At 55.2% G+C, this 15,430-nt stretch overlaps 1 protein-coding gene and 1 non-coding gene across 3 annotated transcripts; one reads left to right on the forward strand and one right to left on the reverse strand.

The window, feature by feature from the left end:
* Positions 1 to 1,107: 1,107 nt before the first annotated feature.
* Positions 1,108 to 15,378, reverse strand: SLC66A1 (solute carrier family 66 member 1). Of its 2 annotated transcripts, none has more exons than XM_060141258.1 (8): positions 15,308 to 15,378; positions 10,184 to 10,403; positions 5,416 to 5,545; positions 4,681 to 4,768; positions 3,700 to 3,842; positions 3,439 to 3,531; positions 2,666 to 2,851; positions 1,108 to 1,325 (listed from the first exon to the last, which is right to left on the reverse strand). In XM_060141258.1, exons 2-8 carry the CDS (start codon positions 10,345 to 10,347, stop codon positions 1,254 to 1,256), a joined length of 876 nt encoding a protein of 291 aa, XP_059997241.1. In that variant the 5' UTR covers positions 10,348 to 10,403; positions 15,308 to 15,378; the 3' UTR covers positions 1,108 to 1,253. The 2 variants fall into 2 exon arrangements, with proteins under 2 accessions (XP_059997241.1, XP_059997239.1); XM_060141256.1 differs by having other exon boundaries at positions 1,108 to 1,313; positions 2,654 to 2,851.
* Positions 10,903 to 10,974, forward strand: TRNAK-UUU (transfer RNA lysine (anticodon UUU)). Its single transcript has one exon. It is a non-coding gene; the product is annotated as a tRNA-Lys (tRNA).
* Positions 15,379 to 15,430: the final 52 nt, after the last annotated feature.

The following is a 15,430-nucleotide window of genomic DNA, read 5'->3' on the forward strand; positions in this document are numbered from 1 at the left end:
ACAGCAGGCCAGCAGGGAGGGGAGCTGGCCCCTCCGTCCTCAGGCATGCATGGGGTTGTGGCCAAGAAGAAAGTGGACTCAGGTTGGGGTCTGGGAGGCAAACTAAAGTTGGGGCACAGGAACTAGAGCTCGGGGCTAAGCCCTGCCCTCCTCCCCACCCTTCCCGCCTGCAACACTGGCACCTTCCCCATTTATCTTCTGACTGTCCTTCTGCCATGTCACCTCTTCCAGGAAGGTCTCCCTGATTTCCAGGGAGATCTGGTTGTCCTTCTCCTCCAACTGAAAATGATCAAAGCTAACCTTCAATGAGCTCCTTCTGCACGCCAGACTTCAGGGCTAACATCCATAAGCACACCATTTTATTTAATCCCTAGAAGGACATATAAAGTGGTAATACTGTCATCCCATTGCACAGATGAGGTAACTGTGGCACAGAGAAGTTGAGATGCAGAACCAAAGTCTGAACCTTAACTATTCCGCTTCTTGCTGAGCACCGTGGAGCAGGGATCCTGTTGGAGGAGCGTCTTTCTCACTGCTGTGTCCCCACCACCAGGTGTGGAGCCTGTCACAGAGAAGCAGGTTGAAGAAACTGGAGGCCCCAGAGGCTGGGCAGGGGCGGGCCAGCAGACACAGTCCCCTCTGGCCCGGCTCTCCCACATCCTGACCCCTTAGGCCCCCACCTGGGGCCTGGAGGTGGGACCCCGATCGCCATCCATCACTGTGCCCCAGAGCAGCGCAGAGCCCGGCACCGGGAAAGGAGCACCAGGACGGGCCTCACAGGGAGCACCGTTCACTAGGCCATCTGCAGTCGACGGTGCAGTCCAGGGTGCACCAGGCTGAGCCGGGCTCCTCCCCAGGCGGTTGGGTGGGGGAAGCAGGCAGAATGAGGTAGGTGAGCCGAGGGGCAGCTGCACTGTCTTCTGAGAGGCCAGGTCTCGGCTGCAGGCCCTCCCTTCAGGCTCCAGGGACAGTTGCCTCAGACCCTGGGGGTGAATCCCAAGGCGGGGTGGGCTGGCCCTGGGGGCTGACCTGCTCCTGGAAGAGTCCGTCAGTCAGGGCTCCGGAAGGGTCAGCTCACGAGGTTTCGGAGGTGTTGGGGGTAGGCGGTCAGGCCGGGAGTTCTAGGCACCCCCAGCTTCCTCCACGGCCCAGCCCAGGGTCAGCAGCACCGTCACTGCCCGTACTTCTCCCTTCCTGAGTGTGGCATCTGCAGGTCCCTGTCACCCTGGGCTTGGCCTGCGTCTGGGTCCTGCTCAGCTGGGGAGGAGTGGCTGGCGCTCTGATGAGGTGGCGGCATCCCTGTATATCAGGAACTGTATGGAGATCCGAAGGAGTCAACGTCAAGGCCAAATGGAGCACAGCCTGCATTGGACCTGCCCCAGGGTGGCCTGTGGCCCCATCCAGAACTGCTGCCCTCTTCCCTCCCTGCAACTCGGCCAGGTGGGCAGGGTCAGCCATGGCCTCCTGGCCTCTGCTCTTGCTGCCTTCCCACCCCTCAACCGGCCAAACCCCATTTATCTGCCAAGTCCAGCGCTTGGGTCATCCTCTCCAGGCAGCCTCCCGTGACCCCAGCCCCAGGATCTTGCCCTCCTCTCACCCTACAGCATCCTGGGGGTTTCAGCAAGCGGCAGGGGCCATTTTGGGGCACTAGAGCTTAACTTTCTTCATCTCTCATTGCACCCACCAGGAACTCCGTAAACGTCGAAGCAAGGGCCCCGTTTACCTCCTCCCAAAGGAGATGCAAATAATGCCCTGCTCAGCCATCCAGCAAACAAACATTTACCGAGCACTCACTGTGTGCGGGGTCCGCTGCTGGGTATTTCCAGACACCTTAGCTTATGTAATTGCCCCATGACCTTGGTGAGACAGCAAGATGAAGACATGGAAGCACAGAGAGGCTAACGGTTTGCTCTGTGTCACACAGGACACCGGGGAGCCAGGACTTGAACTCAAGTTTTTCCATCTCTAATTCACGTGTGTGTGTCTCCACATTGCAGCTTTCCTTCCTTCTGCCTGGATGGGCTGATTTATGCCCTGTTCCCCAGACCCTCTGCACAAGCTGTGCCAGGAACATCCCTCCCTCTCCTGTGCCTAACTTCTCCTTCAGGGCACAGTTTCAATGGCACTAGTGGAGGCCTCTGCTGAGCCTCTAAACCAGGACAGACAGGCCCCTGGTCACACACTCTTGCAGTTTTTCTCTGTGCTACTCAGTAGCACCACAATGAAGTAATTATTTATGATTACGCGTATCCTGTCTGCCTCCCCACTGAACTGTGAGCTTCTTGAAGGAAGGACCATTCTGTTCTTACTCATAAATAGATCCGGTACCTGGAGGGGTGCCCAGCACATGGGAGGTTTGGCTCTTGGATGTACGGATGGATGGATGGATGGCCGGACAGATGGATGGACAGAAGGATGGATGGATGGAAGGATGGATGGAAGGATGGAAGGATGGAAGGATGGATGGATGGAAGGATGGATAGAAGGATGGAAGGATGGATGGATGGATGGATGGAAGGATGGATGGATGGAAGGATGGATAGAAGGATGGATGGATGGATGGATGGAAGGAAGGATGGATGGATGGATGGATGCTGAAGCCACGTGCAGGCAGAGGCTGCTGTGGCCCCCCCGACCCCACCCACCCTCACACCCTAAAGGATACGATGGTGTCGAGCAGCAGGACGCCCAGGCTGCCCACGAGCCAGGGCAGGTGGTGCAGCACATAGCTGCCCTCGCTCTGGCCCACTTCGGGGTTTTTGAGCAGCACACTTAGCCCGTACAGCGTGTTCCCCAGCATCACCAAGGCGAACAGCGAGTAGGAGATCCCCTGTGTCGACTTCCGCAGGAACTGGAAGCGAGGGGTGTAGGGTCAGAGACCTCAAATGGGCCTCTTGTCTCTCTGGACTGTAACTGTCCATGTGTCCGTCTGCCCTGTCACAACGCACATGCTCCGAGCAGACTGCACACGGTGTGACCAGTGTCTGACACGGGCCTGCTGCCCAGATCAGCCCTTTCCAGGGCCTGACTCCTCATCCCCATTCCAACGTCATCTCCCGGGCCACCCTGCCCAGGTCGCAAGAGACTAGGGCTGCCCCACCCTGCTCGCCCCAAGGTGCCTGCTCCCCAGCCCTACGCTGACTCACTGCCCAGCAAGGCTCCCCCATCTCTGGTTCCCCACCTTCTCCTCTGCTCTCAGCCCCTCGCTCTCACCTGACCTCCGACCTCCCCGGGACACATGCAGGTCACATGTACCCCTGGATAGCAGGCATCTCATGCCCATTTCCAGAGGCAGAAACTGAGGCTTGGAGAAGTGGATTCAGTCACCCAAGCCAACAGTGAGTGTGGACCAGACCTGCTGCTACTCCCTAACCCAGGGGCCCGAGCTGCCAGCCGGCTCCTCTTCCCGTGGCCCCAGTGCCCCTGCCCACGGCTCACATTGGTGCGGATCTGAGGCAGCCGGGAGAGCAGGTACAGCATGCTGGACACGGAGCCGATTACGAAGCCAATGATTTCCTGCTGCGTGAAGGGCTGAGAGGGCAGAGTGGAGCTCAGTGCTCAGCAGGGGCTGGCGTGCAGACTGAGAGCCCCAACTCCCTCCTCGAGGGCAATTCCCCTGACCTCGTGGTCATGCAGGGGCGGGCCCTCGGGGTGAGCCAGACCCCCACCCTGCTCTACTCTCGCGTGCCCACACCTCACCTTATTGCCCGGCTCCACAGACAAGAGCATCCGCCCCCGGAAGACCTCCCTGGGGGCAGCCACCAAGCCAGCGCTGCTCAGCAGTGGGGCGGTACACGCCACCCCCAAGATGAACAACAGCACAGAATTGATGGGGGAAGACCCTGGACATGAGGCAGGAGGGAAGCTGAGATTAGGGATCTGAGTGGCAGCAGACAGACTGGGCTTTGAGTCCTGGCCTTGTCCCTCAGTGGCTGTGTGACCTTGGGCAAGTGACCTAACCTCTCTGAGCTTTTAGTCCTCATCTGTAGAATGGGTATAATGAGAGTACCCTTCTCCTAAGGTTGTAAAGGTAAACTGATGAGGGCAGTGGGGGCAGGAAGGGAATTATGGAGCGTGGAAATGCTGAGACAGCCCCACCCCCAGGTGCCTGGATCATTTCTTGTACAGCCCTGGATCTGCCCCTTCTGAATCCTGTGTGCCATGTCCTTGTTTCCTCAGCTCCAAGCCCAGGGCCCGGCACTGAGAAGCAGCTGAAGCCATGTTTGCTGAATGAGAGAACTTAAGGGAAGGGGACTCCCTGTGGTCCTGCCCGGATGTGCTCACTGCCCTCTATCTCGGCTCATCAGGTGATCAGGGCCCCAGCTTTCAGATAAGGCCCCGAGGAAGCCTTTTTTTTTTTTTTTTTTTTTTTTTTTTTTTTTTTGCGGCACGCGGGCCTCTCACTGCTGTGGCCTCTCCCGCTGCGGAGCACAGGCTCCGGACGCGCAGGCTCAGCGGCCATGGCTCACGGGCCCAGCCGCTCCGCGGCATGTGGGATCTTCCCGGACCGGGGCACGAACCTGTGTCCCCTGCATCGGCAGGTGGACTCTCAACCACTGCGCCACCAGGGAAGCCCCCGAGGAAGCCTTTTGGAGGTTTGGTTTATCACCAGCAATGGGAAACCTTCCTCCTCCCAAGCTTCCAGGCCTCCTGGCTGCCCTCAGGGATCCCCGTACTCACACAGAGAGGGGCGTTTCTTAAACTTGTAATGAAAGTACAGCGACAGCATCAGCACATCGGCTAAGACGTAATACACGGCTGTGTAGGTCTGCAAGAGAAGAGGGGGCCCAGGGCGCTGGCTGCAGTCCCCGGCTCAGGGACCACACCCCAGCACCCGGGCAGCTCTGCCCCATCCCAGCTGGGTGACCCTGAGCAAGTTGCTTCACCTCCTGGAGCTTCTGTTTGCTCATCTGGAAAGGAGGGGATCACAGTTCCCACCTGGCAGAGCTAGAAAGCAGGTAGGCAAGGGCCTGGCAGGTGCCCGCCTGGGCAGACATGGCTAGCATGTCCAGGCAGGACAAAATGGGACTCAGAGGTTAAGTGGAGGCTACCATTTGGCCTGATACAGGGGCGATTTACAGCCCCCTTGGGAAGACAATAGAGTCCTGATTTTGAGTCCCAGCTCCACCCAGCCACAGAAGAATGATAGCACCTGGGCCTCCCAAAGGAAAACCTTCCTCCTCCAGGGCCCCATGCCCTGAAAGCTCAGTCAGGATCTCAGCACCTCAGAGGTCAAAGACCCCAGCCATCCTGTGGTTTGATGTGCTCATTTTGTAGATGGGGGAACCGAGGCCCACAGCCCACTGTCACACTGTGCGGCAGGCAGAGGGCTCTCTCTATAGCATGGGGCCCTCGCAAGATGGAAGCCTCTGCAGACTGTCCCTGGCAGCCCACCCAGCCCGGGGACCAGCCCACCTGCAGGGGCAGCTGGTCAGCAAGGAAGGAGCCAATGAGATTGCAGGAGTCTCCGCCGATCCAGCCCAGGAGGAACCACAGGGACAGGGCCTGGTCCATGTTGCCCATCTTGCAGGCCTTGATGTACTGGCTGTGGCGGAGGAGGGAGACGTGTGCTCAGGGGCCGACGGCTGTGATACCGCGTGGAGGGTAAACATGGGAAGAGCCAACACGGAATAGCGGGGCCGGGGCGGCGTCTGCACAGGGGGTCGCCTGGGAGCTGATCCTTCCCGCAGCTGGGATCCTCATGGGCCTTTCTTTGCCCTTTGGGGATTCTTACCAGGGGATCCCTTCCAAGCCAGGAGCTCTATGGGACATGCATCTTTCCAGAGAGGGCCACTGCATGATAGATTCTCCTCCACAGCAGTCTCTCGGTGGGGACCTGGGGCCTTTACAGGGCCCTGATGTTTTGTGTCAGACCCTGAGAACCACTTCACAGGGACCCTGGGTTCTCTCTTCTATGGAGGAGCGGGAGGGGGGTTGGTGTTTGGAAGGAAGGCGGATGGTGGTTGCCCTACAGCCGAGGCCTGGGCGATGCCCTATCTCCAGGGGAGATGGATGATAATACGGGCCTGTTATCTTCAAAGGGCAACAGAGCAGCCTGGGGCTGTGGCTCCCAGAGCTCTGATTACAACGCCATGGGGACAAGTCTCGATGGGCCTCTTTGCGGATGGAAAAGTCAGGGAAGCAGGATTCACACTCAGACCCTGAGGTTCCAGGCTTGCTCTGAGTCGTTCCACAACGGCCATCTGCTGCTTACATTTCTCTTTAATCATCTGCATGTATTTAAATTAGTAAAAGGTAACTAAACAGCACCTCACCCCACCTTCCACCCAAGACAGAAGCTAGGAAAGCTAGGCCTGGCCCTGGTTCTTCACGGTCATCCTTCCACCTCCATCTCCTGCTGACCCCGCCCCCAGCTCTTTAGGTCTCCCACCCAAGCCTGTGTTCCTTGTTTCCAACTCCCTCCTCCGACAGGGGACACTCCGACCCCCACCACCTCTTCACCAGGACTGCCTTCTCTTCCTCCAAACTCTGCCTCAGCAGATGGCTCACCCAGTCCCTCCTCTGTATCTTTCAGGAAATATCAGTTCCTCCTCAGGGCCTTCCTAGAAGGGAGCTCTGCCAGCATTGGTCAGTTCCTCCTGGACTCAAGCTTCCTGAGGGAAGGGACCGTGCCCAGCACGGGGCTGGCCTGGAGAGGCCCTTAAGGTTTACCCCGCGGCCCTGCCCTTCCAGGATACTGTGACTTGAAGAGGCTCCATAAAGTTCAGGGAAAGTGATTTTGTCATACTCAGGAAAGGCCGAGTCCTAAGGAGAAGCAGGAAGGTGGCTGCCCTCCCTGCCGTCACCTGGGGCTCCTCCCAGACCTCGACACCCCCTCCCTGGTTAATCAGCCAGGCTCCGGCAGGGCTGGCACTATGCCCTGGTGGAAAGGGGAGGCCTCAGCCAGCTGCACCAGCTCCTCGTGCTTCTGGGGGAGCTCTCACCCCAAGGTGGGGAGTCTCTCTCCCTTGGCCTCCACCCATCACCCAGACCTGTCTGCTTTGCCTGCTAAGGGCCACCTATCCAATCCCCCAGACATCATTGCTTGCTGCATGCCTTACACAGCCTCCCTGCCTCCAGTCTCTCCCCCGTCCCTCCAGTTCTCCTTCCCTAACAGAAGGTCTACAAAGGCAAGGATGGGGTCGGTTTTGCTTACTTCTGCCACATCTAGTAGGGCAGCTGGGACAAGGTGAGTCAGTAAAAATGGCAAGCCCTAGGCAGCATGTTGGGACAACTTGATGAGGTAAGGGTAGTCTTTTTTTTTTTTTTTTTTTGGCCGCTGCACGGCTTGTGGGATCTTAGTTCCCCAACCAGGGATTGAACCTGGGCCCTCAGCAGTGACAGCACAGAGTCCTAACCATAGGACTGCCAGGGAATTCCCAATGGTAATCTTTTTAACACGTGGTACTGGGACAACCGGGTACCACATGCAAAAGAACGAGGTTGGATCCCTACCTCACACCGTATACAAAATACAACCCAAGCTGAGTCAAAGCTCTACATGTAAGAGCTAATCTGTGATACTGTGATTTACAATAAGAAATACATATATTTGGTCTTCTTCCCTGTTCCCTGCACAGAGCTCTCCTAAGAATGTCCTAAGGGGTGAGAGAGAGAGAAAGAGAGAAAAAAAGGTGCCTTTTGTAATGTTAATAAGGTGACTTTTGGAAAGCCCTTAGGTCACCTGAGGATAAGGACTCATTGCCAGGGGAACCAACAGTAAGATTAGAAGGTTGGGACATTTGGTCTCAGGGGCCCCTGTCCCACCCCCCTCACCCACCTCAGGGGAGGAGAGAGGCTCGAGATTGAGCCCAATTGCTAATGGCCAATGACTGTGCAATAAAGCCTCCATAAAAATCATGCCTCTGAGTTCTGTGAGCTGCTCTAGCAAACTAATCAAACCTGAGCAGGGGTCGGAGGAATCTCCGATCTACACCTGGAGGTCAGAAGCACAAATGACAACCTGGACCTGTGACTGGTCTCAGAAGTGGGGAGGAGGGAGCACTCTTGTGGGACTTGTAGGACTGGGCCCCTAACCTGTGGGATCTGAGGCTGTCTCAGGTGTAGACAGTGTAAGAATTGAGTTGATTGCTTGATGGTGTGGCAAAAAAACACATCAGAATTGGTGTCAGACTTGGATAAATCTATATAAAACTCTTAGAAGATAAGGGTGAATCTTTGTTACCTGGATTAAGCTGTCCTTTCTAGACAGGATAGCAAAAGCACAAGTAACAAAAGAAAAAAACACATAAATTGGACATCATCAAGGGACTTCCCTGGCGGTCCAGTGGTTAAGTCTCTGAGCTCCCATGCAGGGGGCTCAGGTTCGATCCCTGCTCTGGGAACTAAGATCCCACAGGCTGCACGGAGCGGCCAAAAAAAAAAAAACTGGACATCAACAAATTTTTGAATTTTTGTGCTTCAAGCGACACCATCGAGAAAGTGAAAAGACAACCCACTGAATGGGAGAAAATATTTGCAAAATATATCTAGAATATATAAAGAACTCATAACTCAACAGCAAAAAGACAAATAATCCAATTGAAAAATGGGCAAAGAACCTAAACAGACCTTTTTCCAAAGAGAATATAATTTGGCCAATTAAGCTACTTAATATCCCCAGCCAACAAGGAAATACAAATGAGAACTATGAGATACCACTTCACACTCACTAGGATGGTATAATAAAAAAGACAGAAAATAACAATTATTGATGGGGATTTAGAGAAATTGGAACCTTCATGCGCTGCTGGTGGGAATATAAAATGGTCCAACCGCTTTGGAAAACAGTCTGGCAGTTCCTCAAAAGATTAAACACAGAGTTACCATGTGACCCGGCAATTCCACCCCTTAGGTATATACCCAAGAGAAGTAAACACACACGTCCCCACTAAAACTTGTACATGAACATACATAGCAGCCTTAATCACACTGGCCAAAAGGTAGAAACCACCCAAATGTCCATCAATGAACGAATGAATAAACAAAAGGTATACACATGCAACGAAAACTACTATTCGGATGTAAAAAAAGAATGAAGTATTGACACTAGCTACGTGTGACATGGATGAACCTTGAAGATGTTATGCTAAGTGAAAGAAGCCAGTCACAGAAGGCCACATACTGTATGATCCATTGATATGAAATGTCCAAAATAGGCAAATCTACAGACAGAAAGCAGATTGGTGGTTGGGGCCGGGAGATTTAGAGGGAAACGAGGAATGACTCATTTCTTTCTGGGTTTCTTTTTAGGGTGACAAAAATGTTCTAAAACTGATTGCGCCAATGCTTACACAACTCTGTGCATATACCAAAACCCTGGACTTGTACATTTAAATGGGCTAACTCAATGGTATATGAATTATCTCTCAATTAAACTGTTATCTTTCTCCCTCAGGAGAAACAGCATAAGATTTCCTAACAGTGGAGAATGCCCTTACATTACAGGGCCCTGGATGACCTCTTTGACCTCACCTCTCCTCTTCGGCGCCCCCTCTGCCCAGCCATGGGACTGAGCGTACGGTGTGTAAAGGCCATCCTCATAGCAACCCTGTGAGGTAGGGAACAACATTCCCATTTTACAGATGAGAAAACCGAGGCGCAGAGCAGTGAAGGGACTTGCCCAGGTCACAGTGTGTCCACGTTCCCTAATCACAGCAGTGGCCCTGCTGTTTTGTAATCACTGCTTGTCCTCCACCAGACTGTCACAGAACAAAGGCCAAGTTCGATGCACCCCAGCCCTCCCGCTCCTCCACCTCCTCTCTGACTAGCTGTGCAATTCACAGCAAGTTAGTTAACCTCTCTGGGTTTCTATTTCCTCGTAAAGAAGCGATACAGATTGCATCTATTTCACAGGGTGGTTATGAGGATTAAATAGGGTAAAGACATGTCAAGTGCTTAGAAATAAGCTAGGTACACAGTGGGCACTCACTGAACAGGTGTTATTATTATTACCTGTGTGTCAGCATGGTCCAGCACAAGGCGGGGCCTAGAGTGAGGTTCGCTGTAGGGCCCTCCAGGGCGGGCTGGAAGTCAGTCAGTGGGGGTGGGAGAGGGAGCACACTTGGCCTTGAGTCTGGAGAGGCCCAACGCCAGCCAGCGAGCCCTTCTTCGGTGCAGCCCCAGGAGCACTTGCCCCACCCGTGCAACCCAGCCCTGGCCCCACCACCCTGATGCTACTCACGGGAGGGTGGACGCAGCAAAGCAGAGAATGGAGATCAAGCCCAGGCCCACGCTGGCCTTGTCCCAGACATCCCAGGCACACTCGCCAAACACGTCCCATATCCACTGGCTGGAGCCATTGGGGCAGCTGGAGAAGTTGCTGGAGCCCAGCTTCCTCCAGACCATGGCTTCGGAGGGAGGGAGGGAGGGAGGGAGCCGGTGTGCTGAGGCAGGCGACAGCTCTACAGGGAACAAGACAGGGGCCTTCAGCCTTGGGAGGTCTGGGTCCTAGTCATGGTCCCGCCACTTTGAGCCCATTCCAGCCTTATCACCCAGCATGGACTGAGCCCCTGAACCAGAGAACACGATCAATACAGAGATCAAAGTAACCACATATGCAGGGAGGGCACTGGATGTGTGGTCAGAGACAGGTGCGTTCGAATCCCCATTCTGCCTGTTAACGCCTCGACTTTGGGCAAGTGACTCAGCCTTGCTGTGCCTCAGTCTCCTCATCTGCAAGACGGGGCGATAACAGTGCCTCCCCCATACAGCTGTGAGGGTTCAATGAGTCCATCAATCTAGTGTAGAGAACTGAGCCCTCAAACCATGCCACCTTTGTTCCAACTCCTGAACATTTTGATTGTTTCCAATCTCTTCTTCTTGCAAATCACGCTGTGAGGGTCTGCTGAGACCAGGCCCACTAAGTACACCCTCTCATTTAAACTACGGCTGTCCTGGGAATCCCCTGGTGGTCCAGTGGTTAGGACTCAGCACTTTTACTGCTGGGCCTGGGTTCAATCCCTGGTCAGGGAACTAAGATCTCACAAGCTGCACCACTCAGCAAAAAAAAAAAAAAAGTATGGCTGTCCCCTAGTACATCGGTCAGATGAGGCAAGCGGTGAAGAAGGAGCAGGTGAGTTGCACACATGGCTGGGATTCAAGCTTGGAGTGCTCAAGCCGCATTCTCCCGGCAGCTCGCGTGTGTAGGACGCCTGCTGGCAAAGAGTCCGGAGCCACCTCCCCATTCTCACCGCTGACAAAGCCAGGAGCTGGCTGGTTGCGGGGCAGGCAGCGAAGTCCCCATCTGGTGTCCTAGAGCAGTCACAGCCTGTGTGACAGTCCCAGAGGAGGAAGAGGAAGTGGGGTTGCTGGGCAGAATCATCACAGCCCCTGATAGCTGAGCACTTTACCAGCTCTGTGCTAAGCACCTTATGTAGGCCTTTCTGCATTTTGCTGCACATCAACTCTATGAAGTGGGGGCTACTGATATGTCTGCGTGGACCCGGGGAGGTGACTTGCCAGGGCCACCCAAGCAGGAGGCACTCACAGCCACCATGCTTCTGCCCCTGGGAACGGCGGCACCTTCCTGTGGTCTGCAGGGCTGCCCAGGGTCTCATGCAGCCAGAAGACAGGCTTCCCCTTTTCTCACTGCGCTCAGAGGGGCTTTCCTCACCTGGGATGAGGCTCTCTCCAGCCACCTTCAGTTTCTGCTTGTGTCAAAAGACCCAGGATCCTCGTAAAGCAATGCCCCACAGACAATGCCATAGACCAAACGTTTATGTCCCTCCTGTCCTGTTGAAATCTAACCCCCAATGTGATGGTATTTTTGAGGTGGGGCCTTTGGGGAATATTTAGGTCATGAAGGCAGAGCCCTCATGAATGGGACTAGTGCCCTTATAGAAAAGACCCCAGAGAGCTCCCTCGCCCCTTCTGCCAGGTGAGGACATATCGAGAAGACAGCCATCTATGAACTAGGAAGTGGACCCTCGCCAGACGCTGAATCTACTAGCACCCTGAACTTGGACTTCCCAGCCTCCAGAACTGTGAGAAATCAATGTTTGTTTCTAAGCCATCCAGACAAATGGTATTTTGTTACATTGGCCCGAATGGGCTGAGACACCCTGGCTGGACCCTTGGAACTGCTGAGGCCACAGCAACCTGGGAGCGTCAGGCAGGGAAAGGAAGCGAGTCAGCTGCTTTTCTTAGGAAGCTCTAGGCTCTCAGCTCTAACATGACTCAACAGCGAGCCCCAGAGCTGGGGGCAAGGGCACCCCAGGTCACTGCCTGCCTGGTTCACTGCAATCCCTCCGGGGCCCTGCAAGGGGGACTGAAGGTCTCTTCCTGTACCTTGGTGACCACCCCCCTTGACCTTCAGCACAGCTGATGTTGGAGCCATTTATCTGCCGTCCTGCCACCAGCAGCTTCAAGGCCACCCCAGGTTACCACGCAGTCCAGGTAGGAGCTGGGTTTTTGTGGTGCCTCAGGCATTTCAAATCAAGTCCTTTTGTTCCCCAGCCACCCCTCCAGTGGACCACTTCCCCAAGCCTCCTCTTGTAGACCCTCAACACACCACGGCAGGTCATCACAGTAGTATACTGCCATCCTCATTAACTTCTCTGTGAGGGGAACACTGTCCTCATTCTACAGATAAGGGTGAGTGGCCTTGTGCAAGTAACAGTCTGAGCCTGTGTATAAAACGAGGATAATGACGCTCACTCCTTGGGGTTGTTGTATAGATAAAATGCACATAAAGCTCTTAGCCCAGGGCCTGACACAATGGTAGTGACTAAGAATGAGAGACCAGTATCTCAAGCACCCTGAGGTCACTCTCACTTCCTCTCTTCACCAGCCTAGGGAAGAAAGAAAGTGGACACACGCCCAGTGAAGGAGGGATGGGTGTCTTGGGGGGTGTACCATGGCTCATAGGGCCCAGGGCCCAGGGCCCTGGGTAGGTGGTCCCCTGTCCATGCACGGGGTCCATGTGCAGCTCGGGGCTCAGCATACTTTGAGACACGCCTGAGCCCTGAACAGAAGACACTTTCCTCTGAGGGCCACTGTGCACAGAGCCTGTCACCCGTGGGTTCTGACCCAAGTAGGAAGCCAGCCTGGGCCCAGGCCTGGCTTCTGAGACCAGGCCCACCTCCTAGTCCAACAGCACTGAGCAAATGGATGACCAGGGTTGCAACAAAGGTTGACCAGGTCTGTAGGTGTGACAAGGACCACAACAGGGGTGCCTTGTGGTTTTTGTTTTTTTTAATTGAAGTATATAGTTGATTCAGGGGTGCCTTGTTATCATGGAGGGCACATGTTTGAAATTCAGGATCAGTGTGTCAGAGCTGGGGATCAAGGACCTTGGGTTTAAGAAGCTCCCCCAGCGTATTCTGACCACATGTATTCTGTGCACACGACCACACTTCAAGAAAGGCGGAGGGGGCTTCCCTGGTGGCGCAGTGGTTGAAAGTCCACCTGCCAATGCAGAGGACACGGGTTTGTGCCCCGGTCCGGGAAGATCCCACATGCCGCAGAACGGCTGGGCCCGTGAGCCATGGCCGCTGGGCCTGTGCGTCCGGAGCCTGTGCTCCGCAGCGGGAGAGGCCACAGCAGTGAGAGGCCCGCGTACCGCAAAAAAAAAAAGAAAGGCGGAGGGACTTCCCTGGTGGTCCAGTGGCTAAGACTCCACACTCCCAATGCAAGGGGCCCGGGTTCGATCCCTGATCAGGGAACTAGATCCTGCATGCCACAACTTAGAGCCCACATGCCGCAACGAAGACCTGATGCAGCCAAATAAATAAATAAATATTAAAAAAGAAAAGAAAAGAAAGGCAGCCCTGGAAATGGCATCTGCTGCCACTGCCACGTAACTCGTCCAGATCCCAAGCTGAGTCACAGAGCTGCTCCCCACTGAAGCTGCTCAGGTAAGTCCAAATGCCTTGAGACTGAGCCCCAGGGTACTCCAAGAACTGCCCTCCCCCCATCTCCTGTCCCTCCCTCTAGGCCTTCAGACGGTCATTCCCAGGTCTCCTGACTTCTGTCCATGCCATCTCTTCCCCTAGGCTGGGCCTTTTCATCCTAGACGGCATAGTAAAGAGAAACTAAGACCCAGTTCTAAATTGCCATCTCAGTTTAGAGGGTCCTCACAGGAGCTGGCGGGAAAACACCTGTCCCCTCTTCCCCTCCCTCCTCCACAAACCCGAAGAATGTTCATCACACTCCTCAGCCACTGCTGCCCTTTAAGCCCACTCCTGTCCCTTCACCCTAGTTGTAAACTTATTCTTAGGCCCCGGACACACCAGGTGCACAGTAAAGGTTCAAAAAACAGCAAGACAGACACGGAGGGGGGGGAGAGGGAGAGAGAAAGGAAGGAAAAGAAGGTAGGAAGGGAGACAGAGAGAGAGAGAAACAAAGAAAGGAAGGGAGAATGGGAGACCTAATTGTGAGCCTGGATGGCCTAGGGTTGAGGAGAAAGCACTCTGGAACCGAACTGCCTAATGCCTACTAGTAATGAATTCTTGGTCAAGTGCCTGAGCCTCAGAGTTCCACCCTGTAAAACGAGGGGATGATGCAAGTATCCACCTGCTAGGCTAACGGCAGAGTTAAATGAGAGAATCCAGGCTGAGGGATTAGAATGGTGCCTGGCACAGGTTAAACCCTCAGTAGAATAACCGGGAACGGCTATTATTCTGTTCTGTCTAGCGCTCTCTCCCCTCCCCCCACAGGGTTCCTGGCAAACAGCAGGCTTCAGGAAGCCTTGAAAAGACAAGACTGCGTCAGTCCTCATACTTCCAAACACAGACTCCCCATGTACATACACACTTGGAAACCTGTCCTAGGCATGGAGTGGGAGGGGACAATCTGGGCTCCCTGCAGAATTGGGGAGCACCTGAGGGGAGAAGCATCCCGCCTTGGGGCTACCACCCACTCCAGCCCTCCAGGTCCTCGGTCACAACTCCCTCCTAGTGACTCAGCCGAGCACCGGCCGCCTGTTTGGCGGGGATAATAACAGGGCAGCCGCTGGGGTCGGCGCTCATTCGCCGCGAAGCCCCCCTCTGGCCCGCCCTGGGGAAAACAAAGTCGTCAGAAACGCAGGGGCCCGTCGGCCGGGAACAAGAGGTGAAAAAGGAACCCAGACCCCAGGCCCTAGGTCAGAGCGGCCCGAGGGGTCATGCTGGTCGCCCTTGAGGAGGGGGCCCTGGGCCCCCGCCGAGGGCCTCCCAATCCCAGCCCAGAGCCTCGCTCCAAGATCTCGCGCCCCGAGGTGGGGGCAGTAGCCCCAGGACCATCCAGGGGCTGGAGGAGGGTGTTGGAAAGATGTAGCAGGGAAGGCCCAGAGTCCCGAACCGCAGCCCCAGCCTCAAATTCGGCTTACCAAGTCTAGAGCCTCCCCGCCGCCCGGCCTCTGGGTTCTCCAGCTCCTGCCTTCATCAGCTGACCAGAAACCCCGCCCCGCCCCGCCCCGCCCCGCCCCGCCCCGGAGCTGCGCGGCTCCGCC

This window comes from Lagenorhynchus albirostris, chromosome 2 (assembly GCF_949774975.1).
Source record: "Lagenorhynchus albirostris chromosome 2, mLagAlb1.1, whole genome shotgun sequence".
NCBI classification, from domain to species: Eukaryota; Metazoa; Chordata; class Mammalia; order Artiodactyla; family Delphinidae; genus Lagenorhynchus; species Lagenorhynchus albirostris.